This window comes from Sus scrofa, chromosome 2 (assembly GCF_000003025.6).
Source record: "Sus scrofa isolate TJ Tabasco breed Duroc chromosome 2, Sscrofa11.1, whole genome shotgun sequence".
Lineage (NCBI taxonomy): Eukaryota > Metazoa > Chordata > Mammalia > Artiodactyla > Suidae > Sus > Sus scrofa.
The window spans coordinates 28,258,096-28,284,873 of record NC_010444.4 but is presented as its reverse complement, the minus strand read 5'-3'; the positions used below and the strand labels follow the sequence as shown (position 1 = coordinate 28,284,873).

Sequence of the window (26,778 nt, the reverse complement as noted above, 5' to 3'; positions counted from 1 at the left end):
CTCACATATGGATGTACAATTGTTCCAGCACCATTTGTTTAAAAGTAAACTGCCATTGTATCTGAGTCAAAAAGCAATTGACTGTGTGTGAATCTATTTCTAAGCTCTCTACTCTCTTCCTTTGATCTAATTGTCTTATCTTGATGTCATATCACAAACTGGCAAACAATGTCTTGATTACCATTACCATTTCACATCCCTACAAGCAATTTATTAGTTTCAGTTGCTCCACATCCTGATTAGAACTTGGTATTTTTTTTAAATTAGCTTTTGTAGTAAGTGTGTAGTGGTATCTTAGGTTTTTAATTTGCATTAAAATTGGGTTGTTCTCTTTCTTACTGGTGAATCTCCCACTTTTTTTTTTTTTTTTTTTTTTTTTTTTTTTTTTGGCTGCACTCAGGACACTCAGGAGTTCCCAGGCCAGGGATTGAACCTGTGCCACAGCAGTGAGAAAGCCAATGCCAGATCCTTAACCTGCTGAACCACCAGGAAATGCCTCCCATCTTTTATTCTTATACTTAACTTCCCCTAATTTTCTAAACAATATCCATCTCAGGTGTATATCAAGGCCTCCTTGCTATTCTTCTGCACTTTCAAATAAGAGGTAGCTTGCAATTACTGTAAGTAGATAGTCTGCCCCAGGATGTTAGAAGGGATTGGCTTGATCTTGGGCCAAACCTTTGGAGTCACCTTGAGTTCCTCTTTCTCTCACATTCCTTATTTGATCTGGTAGTAAATCTTATCAGTTTTACTATCCAGAATTCAATTAATTTCTCACTACCATTCTACCATCTTCTCTTGCTCTTATCTTTGTAATAGTTTTCTAACTAGTTTCTCTACTTGGGCCCTTGCCCAACTTATGTTTTGTAACACATCTGTCAGAGTGATCCTTTACTAAAAAAGTTAATTTGACCTCCTCACTCCTCTGCTCAAAACCTTTTACAGGCATAGAAAAGTCAAAATTAAATCTCTTATTAGGGGAGTTGCTGTTGTGGCTCAGTGGAAACACTCAGTGGAAACAAATCTGATTAGCATCCATGAGGACGCAGGTTCAATCCCTGGCCTTGCTTAGTGGGTTAAGGATTCAGCATTGCTGTCACTGTGGATCAGCAGCTACAGTTTCGATTGACCTCTAGCTTGGGAACCTCCATATGTCTTGGGTGCAGCCCTAAAAAGACAAAATAAATAAATAAACTTTATTAGGGCCTATAAAATTTGATCTGGCCATGCCTATCTCATCTCCTTTTCCTTTCCTCTTCTCTTACTCAAATGCAGCCCACAGGCCTCCTTGCCACTTGCCTCAAATCCTTTCCTTGCTGTCTTTTGCAGGAAAAGCTTTTCTGCAGATTTCTTCATTGGTACTTTCCTCATTTCGGTCAGTTCTCAATATCATGAGCCACTTTCTTTGATCACTCTGTCTAAAAAGGCATGCACACACGCTCATACACCACCCTTGTTCTTTACTTTTATCTTAATTGTGCTTAACATGCTACATAACTATGTCATAACAGTTAATACATTCAGAGTTCCCCGTATTTTAATTGCTTTATACATTACTTGATCTTATTTTTTCAAGAGGAAGCCGAAACGCAGCGGTTAACCATCAAGTGGTGCAGCAGGGATTCTACTCCAAAGAATTCGAATCTGGGGGTCCCTACTGTAAAACAGGATGCCATTCAGGACTCCTTTTCTAATTACTGTGTTGTTTGCTGTCTGTGTTGTTTACCCCACTGGATCGTAAAAGGCAAGTCAAGGAGCTTTGAACATTGCTGTTATTCCCTGGCCAGAGAGTACTGCCTGCTAAAGGCTTAAAAGTGAGTCAAATTATAAGCTTAAAAAAAAATTGGCTTAAAACTTCAGGTGCGAGGTGAGTTCAGTGAGACAAGCGGATCAGTAACAGATAGGACAGGGGGGAACACAGTCACAGCAGCTAGAGGCGCCGAGACGCGGCGCAGGAGTGGCGGCTTAGGGCGCTTCCGCCCCGCCCCGCTCCGCCCCCAACCAGAGCGCGCGCTGGGATTGGCCTCGGTGGCTCCGCCCGACCCGGTTACCCCTGTCCCGCAAGACTCGCGCAAGGTGACCCGGAAGCAGTTGGAGGCGCCGCCGCGCAGCCCAGCTCTCTTTTCCGGTCGGCGTGGTTTGGGAGGTGCTCGTTTGCGGTGCCCCGGTCTTCACCATGAGCGTCCCGGCGTTCATCGACATCAGCGAGGAAGATCAGGTATGCCCCTGGGCCGCGGCTGACGCCAGGGCGGGGTCCAAGGGTGGTGTTCAGCGGTGTGAGGGGCCACGTCCTGAGCGAGCCAGGGCTGTGCCGGCGGGAAGCTGCCTTACGGAGCCAGCCGGGGAGCCGAGAGCTGCCGTTCAAGGCCTCCACACGCCAGACTGGGGAGGCCGCGAGGCAGGGGCGTGCGTTTCTGGCTTGGAGTTGCACTAAGCTTGCGGGCCGGCGGGCCCAGGAGTAAGCCGCAGCTCGACGGCCAACTTCCTAGTTCGTGTCGGAACTCTTAGAGCCTGGAGTTAACTTCTATCGACGCAGTACTTTTGACTCATTGCAAAGGGTATCTGCTTCCGTCCCCTAATTAATAGCCACACCCTGAGTGGGAGGTGGCGAATCTTTAGGTGGCGTTAGCAGTACAAGGAAAAATAACTTCGATTTGAAAATCAAAATGGTTATGTGATCGCAGAGGCACAGGTGACCCCTATTTTGTACGTAGACTGTTTCATATCCTTATTTGAAGGGCAGGAGTGAGAGTTCTGTAACCGGAAACCATAACGTCATACTTTGAGGCATGCACCTGGTGAACAGCGCTAATATTCAAAAATTTTCTTTTTGGGTTTTGCTCTTTGGCGTTTATGGTTAATGCTTCTCGTTTCTCTCCGTAGCAAAAGTTAAACTTGTAAAGATCTTCCCTAATTTTGCAGAACTGAAAACTATATTCTGTGAGGTCTTGAGTGTTGTGATTTTGTATTTTTTTTCTTACTCCGCTAACACGGAAATTTTGGTTCCTGTAGAATAAAACATTCCTAGTCTAATGGAACTTTTATAATTGCAGATGTGGGGTTTTTGTTTGTTTTCTCCTTTGGTAGAAACGCAGACCCACAGCCCTGAAGAGCACAATAAGGAGAAAGGAAAAAGAAAGAAAAACAAGAAAGGGAAGGAGTTGAGCACAATTAGAAAGGAAGATGTGGAAGACAAGGGGAAAAAAAAAATACCTGATTAGGAATGGAATCTGTTGTCAACAAATGGTTATTAGGTTACTGAAAAGTACTTATTTTTTTTGTTTGTTTTTAAACATAGGAAAGGGTTTTTAGATGCAGTAAGTTCTTGTCATTGATTATATTTTAAAGTGTCATTTCTACTGTTCTTGTTTCACATTGGCCATTCCTTTAGTATATACGTGACTGCTTCAGGAGTTTTAACTTTGGTCGGATTTTCTGATTACAGGTGTGAAGTGGAGTTGCAAATCCTTTCCTTTGCTTTTACCACTCCACAACCACCTGTAGACAGTAAGGGTGACAGATGAAAACAATAAACTATTGATTGCATAGTTGGCTTTGTGTGCACAAAGCAGAAACCAAACAAATGCCTTTCGGAGGAGACCATATTGTATTTTCTTCAGCATGCACTGCTATTTTTGTGCTCTCTGATATGGTGATATTTGTTTTATGAAATCTTGCTTATATTGCCAAATCATGTGAAGGTACTGTGTTATCTGAAAGGATGGCACCATCAGATCTATAGATTTAATCTGCTATGGTAGCTAAACATATTTGTGGGTTTAGAAAATGTGATGCCTCTGAATTTACTAATGATATCCCTACGTCTCCATTTCACTTCATTTTAAGTATTGTCTGCATTCATGTTTGGCTGCCAAAAGTCCTCAAAAGTTATTAAATGTTACATATGCATTAGAGTAGAAAATATCTAGATGCTTGGATGTGGTACTATGGTTATGTTTTTATAGGTCCTAAAGTGCTTTCTAATCCAAATAGGCTTTTAAAAGGTTAATTACGTTGTAGATGCAATTTGATAGAAATATTTTGTGCAAGGCAACATTCGAAGGCATCTTTTTGTGTCTTTCAAAATGCTTATCTCAGATTCTCAAACATTTAATTCACAAATGATTGCCCTCTTGCCATAGTAGTGTCTGTGGCTTGAAAAGAAGCTGTGTTATATACACCTGAGATCAATAAAACTTCATTTCTTTAAAACAAATTGTTTACCAACTCAGATCAGTCCCCCTCCCCCTGCGAAAAGCTTTGAATTAAATTAGAAAGATTTTTTACTATATACTGGAAGTCCAGCAGTATGTATAGGTGATATGAAAGGAATTCTGAAGGTGGTCAGTGTGGGTCATAGTGTGTCTGTGTGGTCACTTCTTTAGGAAAACCTGTGAGGCTGTGATGCTGGATAAGGTAGGGGAGATTAGCACGAAGTCATCATTTCGGTTTTTTTTTTTTTTTTTTTTTTTTTTTTTAAGTCTTTTTAGGGCCGAACCTGCGGCCTACGGAGGTTCCCAGACTAGGACTCGAATTGGAGCTGTAGCTGCTGGCCTACGCCACAGCCACATGGGATCTGAGCCTTGTCTGCGACTACACCACAGCTCATGGCAACGCTGAATCCTTAACCCACTGAGTGAGGCCAGGGATCGAACCTGAATCCTCGTAAATAGTAGTCAGATTTGTTTCCACTGAGCCACGACGGGAACTCCAAAGTCATCATTAAATGCAGTATTTACTTTGGTTTTTTTTTTTGTGTGTGTGTGTGTGTGTGTAGAAATGGGACAGAATGGTTTGAGATCTTGTATTTTGTGATTCATAATTCATTTTATTTGATTTAACAGGCTGCTGAACTTCGAGCTTATTTGAAATCTAAAGGAGCTGAAATTTCAGAAGAGAACTCAGAAGGTGGACTTCATGTAGATTTAGCTCAAATTATTGAAGCCTGTGATGTATGTCTGAAGGAAGATGATAAAGGTTTGTTTTTAATTTTTTTGTAATATTTCTTACTAATCATAAAGGACTACTTTTGAAACATTCTTGAGGATTGTATTTGTTTTGTTTCAGACCTAAGAAATTTTAAGTACTGTCGTTTTTAATCTTTACACATACTTTCAGTTTATTTCTAATCTGTTATACCTAGGAAGTAAGCCTATTTTAAGAAAACATCTTTTTTACATCTGTTTTTTGAGTGTTATTACACGCAGTAAATACTGGTAATTTCAGAATGAACTGAATAAAAAAATGATAGGCTAAGGTTTGAGTCAGAGCTGCAGCTGCCAGCCTACACCACAGCAACACCGGATTCTTAATCCACTGAGTAAGGCCAGGGATGGAACCTGCATCCTCATGGACACTGTGTCAGGTTCTTAACCCTCTGATCTACAACAGAAACGCGAAATCATTTTTGTTTTGTTTTGTTTTTTTTTAAATAAAGTTTAGAGTAATATCACATAGAATACAATTTCAGTTAATTTAGAAGCCATTTACTTATTTGGGTGATTCCTTACTTATTGAGATAAAATGGGAAATTTTGAAAATGAGGAGTCCTGAAATCTCTAGTTAAGGTTTGAGATTAAACTTAATTTATGATTAGTATCTTGCTAGTAAAAATTGAAACTGTATACTATACAGACATGTAAATCAGTCTTTTTGTTTACTGGTTGAAAACCAAATCTTAGGTAATAATTTCCTTCTTTAATAAAATAGATAAGTTGCTTCCTGAATGTTAACTATACAACGGAAGTGGTTTAGTTTGAATTCGTGTGTTCTGTGATTTTAGTGTAATGCATACCATTGAAGGAAAAGTGTCCTCTAGAATAGTTTTACAGTAGCCAGATGACATCTTTTTAAGTGTTTTATGTTTAGTGGTCTCTGGTACATTAAAACACTTGGAAGTACATGCATAATTAGTTACATTAAGTATTATAGTACAAAAGTATTAAGTGTCCTCCATACATGTGTAGATGTTGAAAGTGTGATGAACAGCGTGGTATCCCTCCTGTTGATCCTGGAACCAGATAAGCAAGAAGCTCTGATTGAGAGCCTGTGTGAGAAACTGGTCAAATTTCGGGAAGGTGAACGCCCATCTCTGAGACTACAGTTGTAAGTTAACTGAAAGAGGCTCCATTTTTTTTTCAAGGGGCTCTTCATGTTACTGTAATTTAGTGGTTAAAAGCAAGAATTTTGGAATTTGACTGTCAGCTGTGGCTCTTACCGGCTGTGTGTCTTTGGACAAGTCACTTAACCTTCCTGTGCCCTAGTTCCCCCCTTGTAACGTGAAGTTCTTCATTGTATCTCTTTCCCTGTTTGTTGTCAGAGCAGATAACCTCAATTTAATTATTATAGTTACTGATCTCAAATATTGTTTTCTTATTTGTTAACCAGGCTTAGCAACCTTTTTCATGGGATGGATAAGAATACTCCTGTAAGATACACAGTATATTGCAGCCTCATTAAAGTGGCAGCATCTTGTGGGGCCATCCAGTATATTCCAACTGAGCTGGATCAAGTGAGTTATTGCGTGAAGTACTTGTTCTGCTTATAAGAAATTAGGTTTATAGCTAAAATAAGTAGCAAATATGTGTCTTCTAAATGTTATCTTTTAAATTGTGAAACTATGTTCATTTTGTCACTAAATTTCTTTTGTTAATCTCATTGTAGGTTAGAAAATGGATTTCTGACTGGAACCTCAACACTGAGAAAAAACACACCCTTTTAAGGCTACTTTATGAGGCACTTGTAGATTGTAAGAAAAGGTATTCAGAATTAATGTACTAACTCAGAACTTAAAGCAGACAATATAAGTAGTTGAGACTTTTTTAAAGATAAGTAGGATAAGTGGTTTTGCTCTCCTCTCCAAGGAGTTGCTATAAATCTCTCTGTGTAAATTTCTCCTACCAAATTAAAGATAATTGCAGCGTTTAAAATAGTTTTTTCCCCATCTTTAAACTTTTTAAAAAGCAAAATTTGTTCTTGTTCTAAAAACGGTATAACTGTTAGTGCCAAAGCTGTTTATAACATTAGACTAAGTTATTTAATGGTGCTTTGATGTCTTAACTACAGAGTAGTGCTATTGTTTTTATTTAATGGTGGTGAGGGTCTATCAATTGAAGTTTTCCATAGTCAAAGTCTCTTGTATAAAGTGTGCCCCTCAAGTGAAACTTTGCAATAAACTGTACTAAATGGTTCCTATTGGGTTTCTGCAAGGTCTTGAGCTCCTGAGGCTTGTATTCAGCCTAGCAAACTGCATGCCCAAAATATTTATTCTTCTCTAAACCCAATTTATGGATACTACCAAATGATGGGTTTGGCCCAGTTTTTAGAATTAGTGTTGAAGGATAATCCTGCCGTTTTGACCTAGCTTTTTAATTTCTCTTTTCATATAGTGGTTAAAAACTTTTTGAAAAAGTAATCAGTCTTCAGTTTAGTTTTACTGCACAATTTTTATAGTGGCTTTTGGTGCTAGGATGTTTAATTTATTAGGATCAACAAGATTAACATGTCTGTTGTGTTAAATAATTACATGTTTTGCAGACCATTTACATTTAACAAGAGGAAATTATATTTTTGTTGTGAAAGTTTCAATGTTTTATATTAAGGAAGATAAGCAGAGGGTCTTGCATTAATAGCTTATTTCATTTTCAGTGGCTATTGTCTGTGACATGCTGGAACACTTGTGACAGCATTCTAGCCAATTGTTAGTAACTGTTAGGAGTAAGTAGTTTTATAATGAACCACTTCAGTTGGGGAGGACATAAAAGCTATTGGAGAAAGAATCCATATTTTATTTTAATTTTTAAGGGCTGTAGGTGTGGCATATGGAAATTCCCAGGCCGAGGGGTCAAATCGGAGCTGCAGCTGCTGGCCTACACCACAGCTCACAGCAATGCCAGATCCTAAACTGAGCAGGGCCAGGGATCAAACCCACATCCTCATGGATACTAGTCTGGTTCATTTCCACTGTGACACAATAGGAACTCCAGAATCCATATTTTAATACGTACTGTAAAAGTGCAGGCTCTAGAGTAAGACTACTGGGATTCAAAATCTTGGGCTTCCTACATGTTATGTGACCTGAGATAAATTCCTTACCATCTCTATACCTCTGTTTCCAAATTCAAAATGGAAATAACAGTACTTACTTTATAAGGTTGTCAAAAAGATTAAATAAGAGAACATAGACATGAAATTTTTTAAACAATGGCTTCATTTTTAAGGAAACACTCAGTAAACATTGGATATCTTATTCCTATCATTATCCTTTTCAGTTTTTTAAGTCCATCTTTAAAATGTTAAGTCGTCTGTACTGTAATTTAAAATGTTAAGTGTTATGATTTCCCTTGGAATGTCTGGTGCTTATCAGAGATGATGACTACTCCTTGTAAGACTTTTCTAATTTCTATTTAGTAGGTTCTCAGTTTTTTGTGTGTAGAAAGGAAGTAACTAAAGTAATGTTCTAGAGAATTCCAAAGCTGATTCTCAGAGAAGTTGAGATAAGACATCATTACCCATCTGTGCTCTACTAGACATACACTAATGTTAACAATATTAGGAAATAGCTACAGCATTTTTAGGTGATTAGTCTTTTTTTCTTGAGACACTTCTTCAGTTGGCCTTAGGGGTCCCTGTCTAGATTCTTTGCTTCATTCACAACTCCTCACTTTTGGCTTCTTCCCTTTTTCAGCCTGCTCAGTTGTTGTCAGAAAGGCCTTCTCTCTCTGGTTGTAAAAATAGCAGCGGTCCCCCAGCCTTGCATTACTTTCTTCCCCCTCATCCTTTTTTTAATATTTGTTATTTGTCAGACCCCTCTACAATGTAAGTTCCACAAGGGCAGGGACTTTGTTTTGTTCATTTCTAGAACAGTGTCTGACACTGGTAGTGCTCAGTATATATGTGCTATATGAGTGACTGCTTCTGAAATAGAAAAGCAGTAGATGTAGGAAGCGATGAGGTAAGGCAATATGAATGGTGGTTTATGGAGTTAGAGTGTATGCCCTTCCCAGAGGCATTCAAGTTAAGATACTTTAAAACACTTTGTAAGTATAAGATCCTTGACTTTCTTTTAGTTTTCTGATATAAAAATTAGTTTCTAATTTTTGAGTGTAGGGTTCTTCATTTTTAAAAACAGATGCAGTCCAGCGATGACTGTATTCCCTCTTCCTTGACCTCTCAGCAGTGTGTGACTGTTAACCGCTTCTTTCATAGAAACTCAACTTAAGTGATGCCACTTTGTTTTTCTGCAACGTCTTTGGCAGTTCATTTTCAGACGTCTTTGTGACTTACTCCTCTGTTACTTTAAATGCTGGTATTCTTTAAGATTTTGACCTGGGACCTTTTTCTCATTCTACTCCCTCACCCTTGGGTCATCCCATCTATTCCCGTGGTTCTGTCATGAACTGTCTCTAACCCAGGCTTCTCTTCCAGGCTTCAAATGTTTACGTCCAACTTCTTTCCACCTGCTTCCACTTAGATGTAGCCCATAGGTGCCTCCAACTCAATGTGACCAAAATGTATTTATCATTTTCTCCCTCTAAATTAGTCTCTGTGTTCCCAAGACATCTTGAAGTGGTCTTCTGTTTATTCTCTCTACAATGATTTTGGAAAGCAAAAATTTTAGCGTATCATTCTTTCAGTTTACATTTTCTTTAGCATACAATACAAAATTCTTAGCATGGCTTACAAGTCCCTTCCAACATGGGCTTCTATTTATTGCTAAAGAATGAGCTTGGTGAATATGATAATAATCATCTTGCCATAGTTTTTTGGCTTTTTAGGGCCACACCCGCTGCATATGAAAGTTTCCAGGCTAGGGGTCCAATCAGAGCTACAGTTGCTGGCCTACGTCACAGCCACAGCAGTGTGGGATCCAAGCCATGTCTGACCCTACACCACAGCTCATGGCAATGCCAGATCCTTAACCCACTGAGGGAGGCCAGGGATTGAACCTGTGTCCTCATAGATACTAGTCGGATTCGTTTCTGCTGGGAGCTCCCATCTTGCCGTTTTTGTATAGTGCAGGGACAAACCACAGAAACACTGTTTATATGGACATTCCATCCCTCTTTCTCACACACACACACCACCCTACACCCTCCCTCTTGGTTATTATACCCTAGATGTAATGATTCTGTGTCAGATACCAGAGTACCATGCTCTTTCCCATTCAGACCAGAAGCTGGTACCTGTTTTTCTGTATGGCCTACACGCTAAGAATGGTTTTTACATTTTAAAATAGTTGAGAAAAAACAAATCAAGAAGAGTCTTTCTTTCTTTCTTTCTTTTTTTTTTGTCTTTTTGCCATTTCTTGGGCCGCTCCTGCGGCATATGGAGGTTCCCAGGCTAGGGGTCGAATCGGAGCCACAGCAACGCGGGATCCGCGTCTGCAACCTACACCACAGCTCACGGCAACGCACGGATCGTTAACCCACTGAGCAAGGGCAGGGACCGAACCCGCAACCTCATGGTTCCTAGTCGGATTCGTTAACCACTGCGCCACGACGGGAACTCCAGGAAGAGTATTTCTTGACATGTAAGCATTATATGAAATTAAAATTTCAGTGTCCGTAAAATTTCATCAGAACACACCCATACTTGTTCATTTACTTACTGTCTGTGGCTGCTTTTGCCAAGACTTGAGTGGTTGTGGTGGAGACCGTGTGGCCTACAAAGCCTAAAATACTTATTGTCTGGTCCTTCATGGAAAATTGGCCTACCCTTACTCTAAACCTACACTCAACTCTTTTCTTCTGCCTGAAATGCTCCTCCCATATTTACAGCACCCTCTCCTTTTATCATGGTATCATCCTTTGTTGAAAGGTTTATGAGGTTGTAGGCTCAGTGAAGGCTAGGAACGTTGTCTGTCAGTCCTTGTATTCCCAACGTGTTTGGCAGGGATGGGTCCTGAGTGGATGAATGCTACCCACACACTAGGAACTAGGAGAGGATGTATTTAAACTCTACGTTTCTGTCATGCTGCTGATTTAAATTTTGAGATTTGGTTTTGGCGTAATGTATGGAAAGTGGTGGGTTTTTCTGCTTCTAAATAGACTTCTGAGACTTGCCTTGCCCTTTTAGTGAGAATGCTTTCATTTATGGGTGCCCCCTTCATTTTATTTATATTGGTAATTGACAAGTGCAAATTGTATACCATCTTTTAAGTCCTTCTATGTCAGATACTGTGCACTTTAAATGATTATTTTATCTCATCTTTGTGAATTCAGACTTCAACTGAAAAGATGTATTAGATTAAAGTGTACTGTGACTGCTAAAACTGAGAAGTGTTCCTGTGCTTGCAGTGTGGCATAAGATAATTTAACTGAACCTAACTGTGGGAATATCACTTTAAAAAATTTTTGTTGTAGTTGATTTACAGTGTTCGGTCAATTTCTGCTGTACAGCAGAGTGACCCAGTTACACACACACACACACACACACACACACGCACATACATATATATATATACACACACACACGTTTCTTTCACATTATCCTCCATCATGTTCCATTACAAGTGATTAGATATAGTTCCCTGTGCTGTACAGCAGGATCTCATTGCTTATCCACTCCAAATGTAGTAGTTGGCATCTGCTAATCTCAAACTCCCAGTCCATCCCACTCCCTCCCCCTCGACAAACACAAGTCTGTTCTCCATGTCCATGAGTTTGTTTCTTTTCTGTAGATAGGTTCATTCGTGCCATGTATTAGATTCCATTTGTAAGTGATATGTAGTATTTGTCTTTCTGACTTACTTCACTTAGTATGAGAATCTCTTGTTCCATCCATGTTGCTGCACATAGCATTATTCTTTTATGCCATTGTATGTATATACCACATCTTAATCCATTCATTTGTCGATGGACATTCATTTGTTTCCATGTCTTAGCTATTGTGAATAGTGCTGCAGTGAACAAAGGGGTGTATCTTCTTTAAGGAAAGTTTTTGCCTGGATATATGCCCAGGAGTGGGACTGCTGAATCATATGGTCGTTCTATATTTTGTTTTCTTAGCTACCTCCATATTGTTTTCCATAGTTGTTGTACCAATTTACATTCCCACCAACAATGTAGGAGGGTTCCTTTTTCTCCACACCCTCTCCAGCATTTGTTATTTGTAGACTTACTAATGATGACCATTCTGACTGGTTTAAGGTGGTGGTACCTCATTGTAGTTTTGATTTCATTTCTTTTAGTAATCAGTGATGTTGAGCATTTTTTCATATGTCTGTTGACCATTCTCCAAAGTCTTTTTTGGAGAAAAGTCTATTCAAGATCTTCTGCCCATTTTTCATTTGGGTCTTTTGTTTTTTTGCTACTGACTTGTATGAATTTGTATATTTTGGAGATTAAGCTCTTAGCATTTGCATCATTTGCAGCTATTTTATCCCATTCCTGTAGGTTGTCTTTTGTGTGTGTGGTTTCCTTTGTTTTGCAAAAGCTTCTAAGTTCGATTAGGTCCCACTGGTTTATTTTTGTTTTTATTTCTCTTGCTTTGGGAGACCAAGCTAAGAAAACATTTGTATAGTTGACGTCATAATGTTTTGCCTGTGTTCTCTTCTAGGAGTTTGGTGTCTTATGTTTAAGTCTTTAAGCCATTTCAAATTTATTATGCATGGTATGAAGGTGTGTTCTAGTTTCATTGATTTACATGCAGCTCTCCAGTTTTCCCAGCACCACTTGCTGAAGAGACTGTCTTTTTCCCATTTTTATATTCTTGCCTCCTTGTTGAAGATTAATTGACTATAGGTGTCTGGGTTTATTTCTGGATTCTCTATTCTGCTCCATTGGTTTGTACCAGTACCATACCATCTTGATTACTGTAGCTTTGTAATATTGTCTGAAGTCTGGGAGAGTTATGCCTCCTGCTAAGTTTTTGTTCCTCAGGAATGTTTTGGCAATTCTGGATCCTTTTTGGTTCCATATAAATTTTTGGATTGTTCTAGTTCTGTGAAAGGTATCATGTGTAATTTGATAGGTATTGCATTGAATCTGTAGACTGCATTGGGTAGTATGGCCATTTTAACAGTATTAATTCTTCCAATCCAGGAGCATGGACTATCTTTCCATTTCTTTGAATGTTCTTTAATTTGCTTGATTAATGTTTTACAGTTCTCAGCATATAAGTCTTTCACCTCCTTGGTCAGTTTTATTCCTAGGTATTTAATTTTGGGGGGTGCAATTTTAAAAGGTGTTGTATTTTTATATTCCTTTTCTAATATTTCATTGTTAGTATACAGAAATGGAACCAGTTTCCAAATGTTACTCTTGTATCCTGCTACTTTGCAGAATTCATTAATCAGTTCAAGTAGTTTTCCTATGGAGTCCTTAGGTTTTTCTATATATAGTATCATGACATCTGCATACAGTGACAGTTTTACCTCTTCTCTTCCAGTTTGGATACCTTCTATTTATTTTGTTTGTCTGTTTGCTGTGGCTAGGACTTCCAATACGATGTTGAATAAAAGTGGTGAGAGTGAGCATCCTTGTCTTGTTCCAGATTTTAACGGGAAGGCTTTCAGCTTCTCTCCGTTGAGTATTATATTAGCTGTGGGTTTGTCGTAAATGGCTTTTATTATGTTAAGGTATGTTTCCTCTATGCCCACTTTGGTGAGAGTTATTATCATGAATGGATGTTGGACTTTGTCAAATGCTTTTCCTGCATCAATTAGATGATCATATGGTTTTTACTTCACTTTGGTTAATGTGGTGTATGACATTGATTGACTTGTATATGTTGAACCGTCCTTATGAACTTAGGATGACTCCCACTTGGTTGTGGTGTACGATCTTTTTTATATGGTGTTGGATTTGGTTGGCCAACATCTGTATTCATCAAAAATATTGGCCTGTAATTTTCCTTTTTGGTAGTATCTTTGTCAGGTTTTGGTGTTAGGGTGATGGTAGCCTCATAGAATGTCTTTGGGATTATTCCTTCTTCAGCCTTTAAGGTTAACCTTTTAAGGTTGAAGAGGGATGGGTATAATAAGTTCTTTGTTTGTTTGGTAGACTATGCCTGTGAAGTCATCTGGTCCTGCACTTTTGTTTGTAGGGAGTGTTTTAATTACATATTCAATTTAATTTCAAGTAATTGGTCTGTTGAATTGATCTATTTCTTCTTCAGTTTTGGTGGGCTGTATGTCTTTAGAAAGTTGTCCTTTTTTCCTAGGTTGTCAAATTTGTTGGCATGTAATTCTTCATAGTATTCTCTTATGGTTTTTTGTATTTCTGCAGTATCTGAGATTTCTCCATTTTCATTTCTTATTTATTTATTTATTTACTTATTTATTTGAGTTCTTTCCTCTTGATGAGTCTGGACAGATGTTTGTCAATTTTGTTTACCCTTTCAAAGAACCAGCTCTTAGTTTTTTTAATTTTTTTTCTATTGTTTTTTGAATCTCTGTTTTATTATTTCCTTCTCCCATCTTTATGATTTCCTTCCTTCTGCTGACTTTAGGTTTTGTTTGTCCTTCTTTTTCTATTCTTTTAAGTGGTAGTTTAAGTTGTTGGTTTGAGGATTTTCTTCTTTTCTGAGGAACACCTGTATCGCTGTGCACTTCCTTTTAAGAACTGCTTTTTCACCATCCCATAGGTTTTGAATGGTTGTATTTTCATTATCATTTGTCTCAAGATTTTTGTTTTTGTTTTGTCTTTTTAGGGCCACACCTGTGGTATATGGAGGGTCCCAGGCTAGGGGTCTAATCGGAGCCGTAGCCACCAGCCTACGCCACAGCCACAGCAACATGGAATCTGAGCCACATCCTGTGTCTGTGACCTACACCACAGCTCAGGGCAACGCTGGATCCTCAGCCCACTGAGCAAGGCCAGGGATCGAACTTGCAACCTCACAGTTCCTAGTCGGGTTCATTTCTGCTGCGCCATGATAGGAACTCCTCAAGGTATTTTTTAATTTCCCTTTTGACCCATTGGGTTTTTTTAGCCACATGTTTGGGCTACATGTACTTAGTTTTTTCTTATTTCTTTTCCTGTGGTTGATTTCTAGTTTCATGCTGTTGTGGTCAGAGAAGATAACTTGAAATAATTTCTATATTCTTAAATTTGTTGAGGTTAGTTTTGTGCCCCAGTATGTCATCAGTCCTTGAGGATGTTCCATGTGCACTTGAAAAGAATATATATTCTGATTTTTTTGGATGTAATGTCCCGAAAATGTCAATTAAGTCTAACTTTTCTATTGTGTCATTTAGGATCTCTGTTGCTGTTTTGATTTTCTGTCTAGAGACTCTGTCCTTTGATGTGAGCGGGGTGTTAAAGTCTCCTACTATTATTGTATTCCCATTAACGTATCCTTTTATGTCTGTTGGTATTCGTTGTATGTATTTGGGTGCTTCTATATTAGGGGCATATATATTGACAAGTGTAATATTCTTTTCTTGAATGGATCCTTTTATCATTAAATAGTGTCCTCTGTCTTTCTTTATGGCCTTCGTTTTAAAGTCTTTTTTTTTTCTGATATGAGTATTGCAATTCCTGCTTTCCTGTCTTCCGTTCACATGAAATATGTTTTCCCATCCCTTTTCAATTTATATGTGTCCTTTGCCCTGAGGTGAGTCTCAGCATATTGTAGGGTCTTGGTTTTTTTATACACTCTACCACTATGTCTTGATTGGAGCATTCAGCCCATTGACATTTAAGGTAATTATTGATAGATATATATTTATTGCCATTTTAAACCTTGTTTTCCAGTTGATTCTGTGTTTCTCCTTTGTTCCTTTTTTTGGCTGGAAGATTTTCATTTCTTCTATGCTATGTCCTTTTCTTTTTAGTTTTTGTGAATGTATTGTTTGGTTTTGATTGTGGTTGCCCTGTTTTTCAAGTATGTTAACCTCTTCCTATATCTGCTTTGCTTTAGCCTGAGAGTCATATAGGCTTAAACCCATTCTTACAGAAAGAGTATATTTTCTTACTTTCCTTCCCCATGTTTTATGATTTTGATGTCCTTTTTTAACATCTTAGTGTTTATCATTTTGCTGTTCCTTGTGTTTATCATTGCTTTTACAGTAGGGGTTTTTTGTTTTGTTTTTTTTCGCTTCTTCTCTTAGGTCTGTATACTGGCTTATTTAAAGTGATTACTTTCCAGTTGTGATTTCCTCCATCCTTTTTCTTCTTACTTTTTTATTTAGAGCAGCCCTTTCAGTATTTCTTTGAGAATGGGTTTAGTATTGCTGTACTCTTTTAGTTTTTGTTTGTTGGAAAAATTGTTTATTTCTCTATTTTAAATGATACTCTTGCTGGGTAGAGTATTCTAGGCTGCAGATTTTTCCCTTTTAGAACTTTGAATATATCTTGCCACTCTCTTCTGGCCTGTAGTGTTTCTGTAGAGAAATCAGGTGATAGCCTTATATGGGTTCCCTTATAATTAACTGTTTTTCTCTTGCTGCCTTTAGAATCCTCTCTTTATTTTTAAATTTTACCATTTTTAATATAATGCTCTTGGTGTGGGCCTGTTGGGGTTCAGCTTGTTTGGGACCCTCTGTGCCTCCTGTATCTTGATACCTGTTTCCTTTAGATTTAGAAAGTTTTCAGCCATAATTTCTCCAAACATATTTTCCATCCTCTTTTACTTCTCCTTCTGGAATCCCTATTATGTGTAGATTGGCCCCCTTTATATTATCCCATAGATCTCTTACATTGCTGTCATGTTCTTTCATTTGGTTTTCTGTCTGCTGTGCTGATTGTGTGATTTCCAAGTCACTGATATGTTCCTCTGCATTATTCATTCTGCTCTTTGGTGCCTTTAACTCAGCTTGCTTCTCTGCAAATGAATTTTCTAATTTTTCTTGGTTCCTCCTCATATTTTTTAGTTTTTTTCTAAAGTAATCTGCATTACTGTTCATATCTGCTCTTGATTCTTTCAGTATTTTCATTACCTCATTTTTGAACTTGGTGTCTGTTAGACTGCAGAGGTCTGTTTCATTGTTTGCTCCTTCAGGTGAATTCTCCTATTTTAACTGGGAATGGTTCCTGAGTTTCTTCATTTTGCTTGTATTGTTGTTCTGTGAGTTTAGGGAAAACAACTACTGTAGTTTTGGAGGTCTGTATGTATGCGTGAGCACCCCTGGGGTATTTTGTGAGGGCTTACGATTTCTTTTTAGGGTTCTGGGTGTGCTTCCAGAGAGATGGAGGCAATGGACAGGGCTTGTAGCCAGTGCCTGGTTGCTGGGTCCTTGACAATGACAAGGACCTGCAGGAAGGTTGTGTAGGCTAATCCTAGTTGCAGGGCCCTGGGAAGTGATAGTGACCCTCAGGCAGGTGTAGTTGGTACCCAGAGCATTTGGCAGTGAGAGCAACAAAGGGTGGTGCTTGGTTGCAGTGCTGACCTCTGAGATGACTGGGGCTGTAGGTGGTGCCTGTTCATGGACCCCTAGTGGTGGCAGGCCATGCCCACTTCTAGAGTATGAGATAAATGAGTTTGCCCCTGCCACCTGTATACCACACAGGAGCGCCCTGTTGCGCTTAGCCTGTGCAAGAGGGGCCCGTCGCCTGTAGCCCCACTCTCAGAGTCGAGGCATGCGCAGAGAAAGATATTCCTATGGTGGTCTACTCCTCTTTCTGCCCTCCCCAACAATAGCACCTTGCTTCTCCTGTGGGCCCAGATCTCCCAGTTTCCCTTGGCTGTGGCATTCCGCTCCACAGCCCTTGGTGCACCAGTCCCTAACGCCCCTCAGGCTGTCTCCACACAGCCAGCTCTAGTCATCTCCCTGGAACTGACCTCCAGAGCCTGAGTCTCCACACCCAGCCCCTGCCCAAGCATCTCAGGCTGTGGTGTCTTGGGAGGTGATATTGATGGTTTGTGCGTGGCTCTCTCTCTCTGCTTTGCCCTCCTCAGTCCAGCTGCTGTGCTTTTCTCTGTGGCTTTGAGGTCCCTCCGTCTTGGCTTATCTGTCAGTAGGCTTCCCAGGGGTGGGTTCCTTTCCTCCTTCACAGTTCCCTCTCAGGAGTGCTAGTCCCGTCCTGATTCCTTTCACTCGCTCTCTCTTTTTCCTTTTGTTCTACCCAGTTATGTGAAGGGTTTCTTGCCCTTTTTGGAGGTTTTTAAAGTCTTCTGCCAGCATTCGGTAGATGTTCTGTGCAAATCATTCTGTATGTAGGTGGGTTTTTTTTGATGTGTTTGTGGGAGAAGGTAAGCTCCATGTCTTATTCCTCCGTGATCTTGATCCCTGAGTAGAATATCTCTTTTAAAAATAAATGGCATGGATTTTATTTTACCCGGGTTGAATCCAGATGTGTGTGTGGGAGATGGGAAGATTTTTAGAAAGCACAAAGTGGGGAGGGGAATCCCAGCTACTTCTCCTACTTAGCAAACTTGCTATAACTGGCTGAAGATTCTTCAGTTTAAAGGAAGAAATGAAGGAGGAACATTATTATTAAACATTTTCTAGGAGTTCGAGGTGAATGAATGCCTTTAATTATTTTGTTCTTTTCCCTGCAGTTAAAATGGATAATCTACATAATTTTAATTTTAAAGGTGTTTGTAAGGATGTCATTAGTGGAGTCGTATAAATATTTGGTCTTGGCTCACCTTCAGCTATACCAAAACAAAACTTTTTTCTCACCTAGGGCCTTTATACCTAGTCTTCTCACTGCTTGAAAAGTCATTCAACTCTCACATTCCACCTCTAGCACTTTTCATGGCCAGTTATTTTATATCCTTTAGATCTCAGCTTATATGTCATTTCTTCAGAGAGAGACTTTCCCTGCTCATTTTCCATATGAGGTAGTCTTTTCTTTCCTATCTCTGCTCTGATGACTCTATTACATCACCGTTTATTTCCTTTTGGCACTTACTTTTTGTTACTTTTCCTTAGTTGCCTCTTTCTGACTAAAAGGAAAGTTCCATGACCTTTCCCCTAGAGGAGGACTGTCTCTCTGGATCATCATTGTATGCATCATCAGCACAGTACTTGGCACTTAGTAAATATTTTTGAATGAATGAGTGGCTGTAATGACACTCTGAAATTCCTAAAGCTGTATTTCTTTTCAGTGATGCTGCATCAAAAGTCATGGTGGAATTGCTAGGAAGTTACACAGAGGACAATGCTTCCCAGGCTCGAGTTGATGCTCACAGGTAACGTTAAACACTGTGTTCCAGTGACCGCTCTCAGCAGGGTGGAGGTGAGCTACAGTCTTCAGTCATGTGACTGAATACATCCACCAGTGATCCAAAGCCATTTGATACCATGTGCTCTTTGATGATTCTAATGTAGATACCAAAATTTAAGATTTGGTGTTGAGAGCACCATAGGATACATTTGAAATGACCACATGGTGTTTGTTTTCTTGGGTTTTATGGGAATGGCAGTTCTCAACATGAGTAGTAGAACCTAATCTTGGGTCAGTTTTACCTTAATATTCAGCTGTGTAGATGGGGGAAAATGGGTGGCTTTCTAAAAACTTAGAAATCTATGAAATAGAAAATTAAGATAACTTCTTTATAGGGCTCTTGCTTCACAATAACCTGTACATGATAGGTGTTGGTGGAAAAGGTCTCTGACTCTGAGGTCACAATGCCTGCTCAAGTGCTTGACCACTTAATTAGCACTTCCTGGTTCTTTCTAAGCTAGTTTCATCATTGATAAAATGAGCGTGTTAATAGTGTATGTGCCTCAGGATGCTGTGAGGATGAAACGAGGTGATACATGTTAAAGCACTTACCTTAGGGTCTGGCATATGGTTAAATACTGCTGTTGTATTTATTGTTTGATTACTCTCCAGCTATATTTTTGTGTACAGGTAATTTTATTAAAATGTATAGCTGATAGATTGACTTTTTTTAACCCTAATCTTGTAGCTTTTTCTTATGATGTGTATATTGAACTCTCAGATATTTTACTTAGTTGAGTGTATTTTGCAGTCCACAAAGGCAGTGAAAAGTACCTGAATTTCAAGACTCTGAGCTTGGATTTTTGTTTTCTAATTAAGGTGTATTGTGCGAGCATTGAAAGATCCAAATGCATTTCTTTTTGACCACCTTCTTACTTTGAAACCAGTCAAGTTTTTGGAAGGCGAGCTTATTCATGATGTAAGTAGTTTATCTGTAATGTGAAAAATGTTCTTTTCCCCTAAATCTAACATACTGAGCCAGAACTCTCTTGATATTAATGAACATGACTATTAGATCTGGAAAGAGAACTATTTATTCATTCTATATCAGGAACAGACTGAAATTTAGGACCAGCATTAAGGGTTTCTCCAACCACTGAACACACTCCTGTTCCTCTTCCCCTTTCCTTCATCTCCTCACTTTCCTGGCCATTATTAACTTAGTACAAATTTCTTTTTAGCATACAGTGTCAGCTAGCTCCAATTAGCAAGATAAATCTGATATTTGAAAAACACAACACACTTTTCAAATGAAGTGTATTTTGGGCTGTTTTCTATTTGTACTATGTCATTACCACCATCTCTTAGGGTACACTGTTTAGAGCTCACTGTATCTACTTATTCTTTCATCTCAGTTGAGTCTGATAAAAGCAAATGGTTTAGATATTAATTTGATCAAACAGATTGAAATTTCTGCCAGAAAGAAATGCGTAGTCTTGTTGCTGGGAGTTAGTGTCTTTTTAAAAATATCTTGAGCATAAATCTTGATTCCATTGTGACAGGTTTTTTTGTTTCTATCTGTTTAGCTTTTAACCATTTTTGTGAGTGCTAAGTTGGCATCATATGTCAAGTTTTATCAGAATAATAAAGACTTCATTGATTCACTTGGTAAGTTTTGAGGATTTTCCTTGGGGGAGGGGTGGTAGAAGAGAGTGATGGGAATGTGAGATCCTAGCACATATGAACATGGCCTTATGTGTAAATTAACCTAACCAGTGACGTCAGGATCTTATTCCTTAGGTACATGGTGATTCACATTTTTGGTACTTTAAAAGCCATAGTCATAATTGTAACAAATAGCTTTTTTCTTCTTAGGTAGTATCTTTTACTCGGTTGGCTCCCCCCCGCCTCCATTGACAAATTGTATAAGTATTTTGTATTGCTAAGAAGATACAACTAAGTGAAATTGTAGATGGGGTTAGAAATGGAATTGTAGTGGTTTTACATGATAAAAGAAACTTTTCTAATTACACTTTGTTGAAGATAGCATAGTAAGTCTAAACTTTGATTTTTTTTGTTTTGTTTTGGCCACCTTGCAGCATATGGAGTTCCCAGGCCAGGGGTCAGACTTAGCCAGTTGTGACCCAAGCTGCAGCTGTGGCAATGTCAGATCTTTAACCCACTGTGCCGGGCTGGGGATTGAACCTGCACCCCAGTGCTGTAAGATGCTGCTGATCCCGCTGCACCAGAGTGGGATGCTCATAAGCTTTGTGATTTTTATCTTTGAGTTCTCTTTCTAGAGCATCAAAGCTCACTAATTGTTGCCAAATTGGATTTACTCATCCTCACTGAGCAAACTGCATATATATTCAGTATTTCCTCCTCGAGCATGTTTTTAACATGCCGAAATTACAGGGAGAAAACTTAGAAAATATTTAGTTGAACAGGTTTAAATTGTTCTAAACCCATTTTTAAAGAGTGACATCAACTGAAACCAAGTACTCTGTTTTTCTACTAGGTAATAATCAGAATTAGAGTCTAGTGATATTTTCCATATTAAAGTTGAATTGTTAGTCTTCCTGACTGAGGTGTAAAGAATACATTTATAATCTACTTTGATTATACTATTAGTCCTCAATTTGGTAATCTTAATTCCCATCACCTGTAAATTCTGTGCAGCCATTGGAATTGGGAAAGATTGAATCATTCTGAACATAATAAGCATTTGAAATACACCAATATAAAGGAGATGCAAGTGTGTTTGTGCTGAAGGCTTTGCCAGGTGCACTAGACCCAGAAAACCACATTCTGTCCCAGTTAATTTGTTTTGTGGCATGAGCTATGTGATGGAATGTTAATGTCAGCAACCTCTTTATTTACGCACCAAAGAAAAAGGAGTAGTAATTAACACTTTGACACTCCCCCATTGATGTGTAATTGACTGTTTCAAAGGAGCACTGGTTCATAAGCTATTGCATGCATTAAAATTACGTTTTCTATATTGCAGCATTTTAAGACAGGGGTCAGTGACAATGCAGAAATTGTTCAATGATGCACATTTTTTTATTACTGCATTAAGGTTTTGACATATTAGTAATGAATAAATGTTTCCATAAAATTAGATTTTTTTATAACTTTAAAATTGAAATATGGCATAGAACACTGACTTCATCTTTGAAGGTAATGTTCTACTTTCATGAAACAAAGCACAGCTTTCCTACTAGTCTTCTTCACTGGCTTAATAGTTTGATTTTGAGAACAGGAGTCTTAAATGCTTTAAGTTTGGTTCTTTGTTTTAAAGTACTAGTGACTTTAAACATCAGTTTAAGTGTTTTTAAAGTCCCGTTTCCACATGTAAGGTCGTGGTTTTACATAATTGATTCTAGAAATAATCTTCAATCCTCTGATAGGTTTTTTGATTTATAGTAAGTTGTAACTGCACAAAGAATAGCAGTAAAATTCAACTGAGACTATTTCTAATGATAGCTTAGAAATTTTAGAAGTTTTATCATATTAAAAGAGAACTGTGTCTGTAGAATTCATAATGTTAAGGAAATATTCTTGTATTGCCAGATAGTGAGAAAAATCTTAAGTATTTGCTGTCTGTGGTAGGGGAAACATAATAGCATCTTTCATTCATTGTACGAACCAGAAATCAGTTTCCCTGTTTTGCCTTTTGTTTCTTGCAATCTGTGTGAATTAGAAATCATTTATTAGAACTTTGTCTGTCTTTGAGAAAGACATTAAGTATGTATTTTGGTTTTAGATGTATCATTAAACATTTATTACAGCTGAAATTCTGGTTAAAATGTCTGGATTCCACAGGTGGCATCAGTTTATCTCAAAACACTTTGTTTTATTAACACTGACAACTTGGGCCAACAGTAGCACTATCTTGTGTCAACTGAATTGCCCTAACATGTCCACATGTAATCTGGTGTTATCCAGTTGCTACCTTCTTGTTTCGGAAAGTTAATCAGCATCTAATTTGCATTTGTTAATTAGGGTTAATGTGCACTAATTGATTTTTTGATGCTTGTAGATTTCCATTAAACCCAGTTAGCAGTACTTACTTGGATACCTCATTCATTTGAGTTATGATGATCATGTTTTTGTTGAATCTGTGCCAAATAGAAAGCCTGCATTATAATTACAGCTAATTAACAGACGATTATGTCCTGTATTAATGGGCTTCCCCAGGCTTCTGCTAATATATGAATGTTACAAATTTCAGATTTATTTATGGAGTGCTTAGAACTTTTTTAACAATACAACTTGAGGCTCTTAATTACTTAAGGGTTCCTGATCAGTCATTTGCTGAGTTTACATAATCTTAAATTTCAGAAAAAAGAAACATGTAAATCTAGATTAATTTTAGAAACTTGTTTTTGTAATTAAGAAATTAGCCTCAAATGAAGTATATTTGATGGGTTATATTGCAGCTTCTTTTTAGGAATGGGTAATAATTTAGATGTTCAGGATTTGTAGATAACTTATATTTCTAGTGATTTATAAATGAACTTATTTTCTAGGCCTAGTACTGCCACTTTGTAACTAATAAGTCACTTAATATCTTTCCTCTGCAATTTTGTGTTTTAAGAGATAGGATTGGGACTAGGTAATCTGTTAAATTTCCTTCTAGGTCTAACAGTTATTTGTGATGTGAGTAATTGTAAATAGAATGTTTCACTAGAAATTACAAGGCAAAATTTGTACTTTTCTACTTTAGCTTAAAAAAGTATCACTGTTAATTTATCTAGTACTAATCATTTTAAAACTGTAAATGTTAAATGATAAACATACTTTTGCAGTTCTGACTTTTTTAAGTATTAAAGTATTTTAAAACTCCATATTTACCAGTAACACTGATACAGAACAGATAGTAAGTAATCTTGTATTTAAGAGGAGAGCTATTAGTAAAAACAAGCTTAAGCAATTAAATAAAAATGTTTATGAAATGTACTTTGTGTACTCTATCTCATAAATTGTATAAATATTAAAAATTAAAATTACATAACTTTTAGTGCCTAAAAATACCAATTGATAGCTCATTCTTAACTTTGAACTTAATCACCTCTGACACTGAAGCAATAAAGAAATGCGTTTATAGAGAAATAATTTTAGGTGCTCCATAATTATGGGGTCAGTTTATGGTTTGCAAATACAAGAAACTTTGTGAAACTTAATTCTGTATACATGCTCACGCACAGTGACTTCCACACTTTAAAACAAGGGTTGTGTTGTGCAGGTCTTTAATAAGAGTGGATTCTTACCTGGCTTCTCTATTGTGTTACTCAGGCCTACTACATGAACAGAATATGGCAAAAATGAGGCTACTCACTTTTATGGGAATGGCAGTGGAAAATAAAGAAATTTCTTTTGACACAATGCAACAAGAACTTCAGATTGGAGCTGATGATGTTGAAGCATTTGTTATTGATGGTAAGCAACTGGAACATTTTCATTTTTTTCCTAGGATTTCTCCTACCCCATGGAAAATGAGATTTTTATTCTTGAAGCTGAGCTTTATGCTAACATTGCTAGATCCTTTTGTAACAAATGTGTTATGTTTAGTAGGTTAGCAGATTATATTTGTCGTAGATTGAAAATTCAGTGGAAACATAAATTGCATGTATTAAGGATCTGGCATTGCTGCAAGCTGCGGCATAGGTCACAGATGCAGCTTGGAGCTCCAGTTCTACCCCCAGCCCCAGGAACTTTCATATGCTGCAGGTACAGTTGTAGCTGTGGGGGAAAAAAAAAAAAAAAAAGCCTAGATTTTAGAATCAGACCTACATTCGAAACCACATCTTCCTCTAGGAAACCAGAATATAGGAGTTAATTTGTGGTTGTGAGGATTAAATTAAGATGGGTAAAAGCACTCAGCTCAGTGTCTGTCACATAGTAAATGATCTGCAAATGTTAATCATGATCAATTTTTTATAATTGGCCTAGAATTCTTCCCCAGTAATTGCATTTATTGTAAAGTGATTTAACTGTTAATTAGGATTTTTTTTATGTGGTTTTTAAGAGTAATGTACAGAAATGTTGATAGGCTTCTTTCTAATGCTTGGTTTGAGTCTCAAGTAGTCCTATAAAGAACTAATACCTTATTAGGGGAACCCCCCCCCCTTTCCCTGCATGATTGCAGGAATAGGACCCTAGAATTCTTTTTGTTTTTTTAAATGGCCACAGCTACAGCACATGGAAGTTCCTACCACCAGATCCTTTAACGCACTGTGACAGGCCTGGGAGCAAACCTGCGCCTCTGAAGAGCAACACAGGCTGCTGCAGTCGGATCTTAACCCACCGCACCACTCTAACCCACCGCACCACTCGGAACTCCAGCACTAGAATTCTTAATGAATACCCTCTGTGATATTTAATGCAGATAGGCCTAGCAACCAGAGGACAGATGCATTGCTTTCCTTTTGATTGCATCATATTGTTATGCTTGTTGTTAAATTCAAAGAGCCAGTTTGTAAAATAATGTTGGAAAACTGTAAAGTTTATTATGGCTTATGGTCACAGTTTCATTCCTTTAGGCTATTTTTCTTAGGAATTTCCCATATAACATGTCATGTGTAAAACATCTTTTTTCAGCGGTGAGAACTAAAATGGTCTACTGCAAAATTGATCAAACCCAGAGAAAAGTAGTTGTCAGGTAAGACACTTAATACTTCACAGCATTTTGTAGAACAATTTAGTTTGTTCGGATTATTTCACTTAAATGTTTAGAGAACCCAAGGTGGTGTTCTTATCAGTTGACTGTAGTTAAATAGTTGCTATTCATCATAATTTTATTAAAGTTGAGACTGAATGTGATTAGCTTATTTAATGAAAGAGTCCTATTTTCCAGCACATTTCATTTAATGGCTCAGCACTGGCCAGAATACTAATGACTTCTGTGTCTGGTTTATGTAGTTCAGGAAAATAGATGGTTTAGGATCAATATGGCTAAATTTTTTTTTTTTTAAATAAGCTTCTTATTCTCTTACAACTCTAAATTGTCTTCTATGTGTATTTAACCTTGTTTTTAACTAGATACAAGTCAGTAATACTGTAAAAGAATACCAGAGGATAAAAGGTTGGCTAATAACTTTTGTTTTTAATTTTTCCAGTCATAGCACACATCGGACATTTGGAAAACAACAATGGCAACAACTGTATGACACACTTAATGCCTGGAAACAAAACCTGAACAAAGTGAAAAACAGCCTTTTGAGTCTTTCTGATACCTGAATTTTTATGCTATATAATTTTGTTCTTTTTGGAAAAAAAATCTAAATCACAGTAAAACATTATAGACTGAAATCTGACTATAGTCTGGACATTTATTGTCGCAACTTTAAAAGAAATTGAAAAGAAATCATAATCTTCAGAGGATACAAAGTAATAAATTACAGAGGGTCACCATGTCTATCTTGTATGATAACGTAAGTTGTGTTCTATCAGGAGGGGTTTTGAGGTGCAAGAGCTTTGAGGAAAGAATACAGGGAGGAAAGACTTTAGGCAAATGGGATGCTAACATCAAAACTTGCAATCTTAGCTATCACATATGAAGCATTTGCTGAGCAAAAACATAAGATTTCATCACATCGAAAAAGGTTGGAAAAGTGAGTACAACTGTAAAGCCTTAGGTGTTACAAACATTGTGTTCTAGTCTAAACCACATAATTTTAATTAAATTATTTCACCACCGAAATCATTTACCAACATTATT

General features: G+C 37.8%; 1 protein-coding gene across 1 annotated transcript; it reads left to right on the top strand.

Moving 5' to 3' along the window:
• On the top strand, positions 2,062-26,475 carry EIF3M (eukaryotic translation initiation factor 3 subunit M). Its single transcript, XM_005661051.3, has 11 exons — positions 2,062-2,218; positions 4,845-4,977; positions 5,967-6,105; positions 6,388-6,511; positions 6,664-6,758; positions 18,997-19,080; positions 19,935-20,034; positions 20,642-20,723; positions 24,354-24,497; positions 25,659-25,719; positions 26,177-26,475. Exons 1-11 carry the CDS (start codon positions 2,177-2,179, stop codon positions 26,295-26,297), a joined length of 1,125 nt encoding a protein of 374 aa, XP_005661108.1. The 5' UTR covers positions 2,062-2,176; the 3' UTR covers positions 26,298-26,475.

Coding starts and splice junctions, on each gene's coding strand:
- EIF3M (XM_005661051.3), top strand. CDS start 2,177: ATGAGCGTCCCGGCGTTCATCGACATCAGCGAGGAAGATCAG. Junction 6,512..6,663: donor TTCCAACTGAGCTGGATCAA/GTGAGTTATTGC, acceptor ATCTCATTGTAG/GTTAGAAAATGGATTTCTGA. Junction 25,720..26,176: donor CAGAGAAAAGTAGTTGTCAG/GTAAGACACTTA, acceptor TAATTTTTCCAG/TCATAGCACACATCGGACAT.